This window comes from Triticum urartu, chromosome 5, assembly GCF_003073215.2.
Source record: "Triticum urartu cultivar G1812 chromosome 5, Tu2.1, whole genome shotgun sequence".
NCBI lineage: Eukaryota > Viridiplantae > Streptophyta > Magnoliopsida > Poales > Poaceae > Triticum > Triticum urartu.
Window position 1 is genome coordinate 657926162 of NC_053026.1, and position 6019 is coordinate 657932180.

General features: G+C 46.3%; 1 protein-coding gene across 1 annotated transcript; it reads left to right on the plus strand.

Annotated features, from left to right (window-relative positions):
* The first annotated feature begins 1078 nt into the window (after nt 1-1078).
* LOC125511676 (L-gulonolactone oxidase 2-like) lies at nt 1079-5568 on the plus strand. The gene is made up of 2 exons (XM_048677099.1): nt 1079-1762; nt 4232-5568. Exons 1-2 carry the CDS (start codon nt 1109-1111, stop codon nt 5303-5305), a joined length of 1728 nt encoding a protein of 575 aa, XP_048533056.1. The 5' UTR covers nt 1079-1108; the 3' UTR covers nt 5306-5568.
* Nucleotides 5569-6019: the final 451 nt, after the last annotated feature.

A 6019-nucleotide genomic window follows, 5' to 3' on the forward strand; every position in this document is an offset into this window, starting at 1 on the left:
ACAACCAACCGAAACCACAAGGAACTGGATCGAAAATCAAGTTGCAGTAGAGAAGGAGCTCGGAATCGCCATGGTCGACAAGGAAATCGCCAAGGAATCGAAATGACAGAAATGAAAAAAGAAGGAGACAAAGAGGGCTAGGGCCTAGGGGATGGGCACTTGGGCAGTAACGGGTTTGCCCGGAAACTATTACGCGACCAGTAAGGAACATAAAAGGAAAACGCCCGAAAAAAGGCACCTCCCAGCGTGAATCTCTGTGCAAGATTGAACGGCCACAAAATTGAATGATGCCCAATTGTAAAACACTCGTATGTGAAATAGCAAAACCGTAAATATAAGTATAGACATGTGTAATTGATCAGTCAATACACCGTGACAAATCAGGACATAGGTTGAGATCATGTTATATAGGCATGCCATACATTTGGGGGCTTTAACAGTATGAATCTGCACTATGGAGACGGTCCTAAGGAATCTAGTAACTTTATTTCTATGAAACAAAAACCGAACGTAAGAAAAAAAAAAGTGGATGGAAATCCCGTAGGAATTCTTCAAAAAAGTTTCAAATCTGATGAGGTCATAGATGAAGTTTTACATCTTCGGTCAAAAGTTTTTGATAAAAACTAGTTGGAGGCTTTCTGTATTTCGGTGACAACGAATGTTAAAGAAAGGAGGTTTTTAATCCACACTTGGTGACGACAACCCAACTATTCAAGCAAGAATTGATGTTATAGCCGCCTGCAAGTTGACTTGTGGGCACATTCTTTTGGTAAGTCATCACATTATTGCTCGTGAAACGCTAAAGAATAATTGGTCTAAAGGTATAAACAAGGGGGGAGTTCATAAAATTTTCGCCACTGTTACTATACTCCGTGCATGGGCGGCTTGCTTTTGTATTCAAAGAAGCTCGTGTAGTCTTCGCGTCTGTAATGTTTTTTACGTCTTGTAATGTACGCACCCACCGTAGATACATTGACTTTGCATGCATTGACTTTGAACGAGCGTGTCTAGCTAGTTTAACAAGTGACGAATATGCTGCACAGCGTGCCGTGAGCTTGACCAAGCTATATAGCTAGCATTGAATGCCTTGGTTAGTTACCTTAGCATAATGGTGCTTACGGTTCTCCTCCTGGTGCTCCTGGCCGGCCTCGCTGGCTCGAGCCCTCCGCCGGAGCCTGTGGTCTGTGCCCGCGGCACGTCCGACTGCACTGTCTCCAACGCGTTCGGCTCCTTCCTGGACCGCACCGTCTGCCGCGCGGCCAGCGCCACCTTCCCGCGCACCGAGAAGGAGCTGGTCGCGGCCGTGGCAGCCGCGGCGGCGGCCAAGGGCAAGATGAAGGTGGCCACCAAGCACTCCCACAGCTTCCCCAAGCTGGCCTGCCCCGGCGGCAGCGATGGCACCATCATAAGCACGGAGCGGCTCAACCGGGTGGTAAGCGTCGACCTCGCCAAGAGGCTTATGACGGTGGAGAGCGGCATGGTGCTCCGGGACCTCATCCAGGCGGCCTCAGCAAAAGGGCTCGCGCTGCCGCACTCGCCGTACTGGTCGGGGCTCACCATAGGAGGCCTGCTGGCCACGGGCGCGCACGGCAGCTCGCTGTGGGGAAAGGGCGGCGCCGTGCACGAGTACGTGGTCGGGATGAGGATCGTCACGCCGGCGCCGGCCAGCCAAGGGTTCGCGGTGGTACGGGAGCTCTGCGCGGACCATCCTGACCTCAACGCCGCCAAGGTCTCCCTTGGCGTCCTAGGCGTCGTTTCCCAGGTACGTGAAAAGTCCAACTTGTGTGCATAACTAGGGGGAAATTTCACTTATGCATAAGGGATAAATAGTACTCTAGTACTTCGCACCCCTATACGAACAATTTGTTAAAAAAATATCAAGAAATTTGAAAAAAAATCTAGAATTTTAGGATATCAAACGTGGGTTCCCGATGTACTCCCATCTGAAATTTTGTGAAAAAATATCAGAAAACGTATTCGTGGCAAGAACGACAAAAACTTCCTATGTATAGCAAAACATTGTTTGGGTGGATTTTTGTTCGGACAATAATTCCTTCGCCACGGATACGTTTTTTAGTATTTTTTTCCATGAAATTTCACACAAAATAGATTGGGAAACCAGGTTTGATATCTCAAAATTTTAGATATTTTTTAATTTTTTAGGTATTTTTTATAATTATTTTTCGTATAGGGGTGTGGAGCACCCATGTGTTTCTGTGTATTTTCCGTGCATTCCGCCGCCTTCTACAATTAACACGTGTCCTATGCGAAAGGAACCAAGAAACATACGTGTCCTTATCCTTGCCTACTCTTTAAGGCTTCTCATCCATACGTTATCTTCTCCTTCCCGCTTCAGGACTGCCACCGCCAGTGAACATTGGAGGATGCCGCAGGCCATCCTTTCTCCTCTCCTCCTTTTTCTCTCCAGCCCCCTCCTCTCCCAGCCTTCGTATGCCCGCTCGCAGCCATGGCCGCCGCTCGAGCGCGCATGCCTGAGCTCCACTCTGGCCACTGTCGGCCCAGCTATGCGGCTTTAGCCTCCCCTCTCGTCCTCTGTTCGTCGTTTTGGCCGGTGATATTTTTGTATACTTGCCGCAACAAGTGCCTTGTTGCAAAAGTCTTCCCGCAATATTATCTCTGTTGCAGAAAATTCTCGATTCACACCGCATATGACATCATCATTTTCAGTGAAAAAATTTCTGCAACTTTATTCATGTTGCAAAACTCCTCCCACAACATCATCTATGCTGCAGAAAAGATGAAGGCATAAAAAAATTGCACAGCACCTTTGTTGTTAAAGTCCTCCGGCAACATCATCTATGTTGCAAAAAAAGTTGAAGATAAAAATAATTAAAAAAATCAGCAAAAATAATGCCACGGTGGTTTTGCCACAAAGCAACTGTTGCTGAGGGAGCTGTGAAACATCTACCTTGTTGCAATTCATGACACACCTCATTAAGAAGATCTGACAGTTATTTGTGTCTCAATCCAACGGCGCAGGAGATGGCGGATGTTTTCAGTTAATCCACCGGTGGACGCGTAGCGTCGCCCATTTGGTTAACAATCCGGTAGCACTTTTTAAATAAAGTAATCACACATTTTTAGGAAAAAAGTGCAACTTTAGCATTACAAAAATTTACATCAACCAGGTTGCACATTTGAATGTGTAACCAATTGCCCATTTCATTAGTGTCCAGATTTAATATTACAAAAGTGCAAATAGCATAAAAAATAGCAAATTAAATTCCCATGTGATATATTTAAAATATAACTAGAACAAAAAAAATCAATATTAGTTGGAAATAATGTTGGAGGATTCTTCAATGGAACTAAGCAAAACAAATATGTGCAACTCTAGTGTATCAAAAAAGTGGAAACATGAAGAAAAAAACAAGAGCAAAGAAGAACATGCAATAGCAATTAAATTTTCATAGAAATGGAGCTTTAATGTTCTCCAAATGTGCAAGTTAGTAATAATAACAACAAAAACAAAAACAAAAGGTATTAAAAAGCAAGCAACAAAATAGAAATATGAAGGTGAAAAAGCAACATCACCTTTTTAGGATACGAACATCTTATATATAAACTCCCTACCCAATGTAGAAAACTGAAAAGGCTCAGAACATGAAGAAAAGGCTGGATACAGTCCGTTCTGTCTCACATGCGTTGTAACATGGAGACCAGAGAGTCCTCACGTCTCCTGAGAATTAACTATTTCTCAGGCCACTGGGAATTAGCAAATCCATTTTTCCTGAGAGATATCAGGGATTATACATTTTTGGCGAAAAGGATCAGACCTATTATAAAATTACATTGGAAGTATAAAGCATTTCAAACATAATAAATATTATATCAAGACTTCCAGACCACCGAACGACCACTATTGTCGCATAAAACAAGCTGTCGACGTGCCGAAAGAATGGATGAGGCTGTGATCTCGTCGGAGAGTAGGTAGATCAACACCATGGATCTAGCTCCTAGTGTTTCACGCGAAGGAGGAAGGAGGAATAGAAAGTTTTCCGATTAGCCCACTCTCAAGGTCCCACTCATCTCAGCTTGAGTTATTAGGATTTAGGTGTTGATGCGCCTAATGGCCCAAGGTTAACTCTTGAAGTACAACTAAAGAAATTAGAAGTCCAATTAACTAGTTGTGCTAATTTATGGAGTATATCTAGCAAATTAATTAATCAACTATTTATCCTAGATTTTTCTTAACAATGCATATATCCAGGTTACACTGGCATTGCAGCCGATGTTCAAGCGGTCGGTGACATTTGTGACACGTGATGACTCAGACATGGCGGAAAAGGCGGCCAGGTGGGGCGACCTCCACGAATTCGGCGACATGGCGTGGCTACCACAGCTCCGCAAGGTCATTTACCGCGAGGACGACCGTGTGGCCATCAAGACGGTGGGCCACGGCCTCAATGACCACCTAGGATTCCGCTCCAACCCGACGGCCTCACTCATCAGAGGCAGAGTCACAATGGAGCTTCTCGAGAAGAACATCAATGCCATCGCCCGGTGCAAGGCGGCAAATGCGACGGTATCGCTATTCGAGACAGCAGCATATGGGTTCACCAACAACGGCAGCATGTTCACTGGGTACCCAGTGGTGGGCTTCCAGCACCAGATCCAAGCGTCCGGCGCATGTCTCGGTAGCCAAGAAGATGCACTCCTCACCTCATGCGCATGGGACCCACGCATCCGGGGAACCTTCTTCTACACCAATGGCTATAGCATCGCGCTCTCTAGGGTGCCAGCGTTCATCGCCGACATGCAACAGCTACGTGACCGTAGCCCGCTATCCTTTTGTGGAATCGACGCCAGTATGGGAATGCTCCTCCGCTACGTCAAGGCATCCTCTGCCTACCTTGGCAAACCAGAGGACTCAATCGACTTCGATATATCCTACTACCGGAGTTACAGCAAGGGTGACCCCAACCCGCACTATGACGTGCTCGATGAGCTCCAGCAGATGGCGCTGCACAAGTACAACGCCATCCCGCACTTGGGCAAGAACCGCAACTTTGCCTTTGAAGGTACAATGGCCAAGCACCCCAAGGCAGACAAGTTCCTGGAGGTGAAGCAGAGGTATGACCCTGATGGGATCTTCTCCAGTGAGTGGAGCGACCAGGTTCTCGGTATCAATGGGAGCCCGGCCATCTTCGAGAAGCGTTGCGCCATCGAGGGGCTGTGCATCTGCTCAGATGACTCACACTGTGCACCAGAGGAGGGCTACTACTGCCTCCCAGGGAAGGTGTACACGGACGCAAGGGTCTGCTCGTTCCAACCCGCTTTCTGATGTGTTTAGAAGGATATTTTTGTGAACATGATGTTTTCCCTTTCCTGGTTCATTGTGGCATGTGGTGACAAAAATAAATCTCGTCCAATGTGAAGTTGCTTCTTCACCAGGACGGATGTTGGTTGGTTTGATATAATAGTGTTTTCCATTTTGGTTTATGTTTTGTTGTAATTCTGTTATGTTATCCTTCGATGCAATCCTGATCCCAAGTTAATTAGGATGCTCGTATGGAAAATAACTTTGAAATTTTGACATGTTGATCTGGTTTTCTTGCAAGTAGTTTTACTTCGGCCAATCAATTGTCCCGGTTTCTTGCAGGTAGTTTATGTTTTGCCGGAGTAGCAAGGGCTCATCTTGTACCTTTTTCTTGAAAGTCCAGTCACGCCCTGTGAAACCGATCCCACATAAGACGCATACATCGACCACCTCACGAAACCCCATATCATCGCTGATGAATTTTAGCAAGTCACAATGGGATAAATTTATGAAGTCCCGCATTGTTGGGGATATCCCCACAGTTTGACCCGGCCAGGAGGTATAACCCGGCCCATCACTTGGCGGCTCAAGAGTCACCTCGCTTACTGGGTCGACCTGGACGACAATGACTAAGGCTCAGTGTGCAACCCGGTAGAAGGCCGGCTCACGAAGAGGCCTGGAGGGCTGGCCCGCAGAGAAGTGTTCGACGAGGTTTTGTACCAAAAAGGAGAGTTGTCT

What these genes read in the sequence shown, in the direction of transcription:
- LOC125511676 (XM_048677099.1), top strand. Translation starts at nt 1,109, where the DNA reads ATGGTGCTTACGGTTCTCCTCCTGGTGCTCCTGGCCGGCCTCGCTGGC. An exon ending in TCCTAGGCGTCGTTTCCCAG is followed by an intron (nt 1,763 to 4,231) that starts GTACGTGAAAAG and finishes GCATATATCCAG; the next exon opens with GTTACACTGGCATTGCAGCC.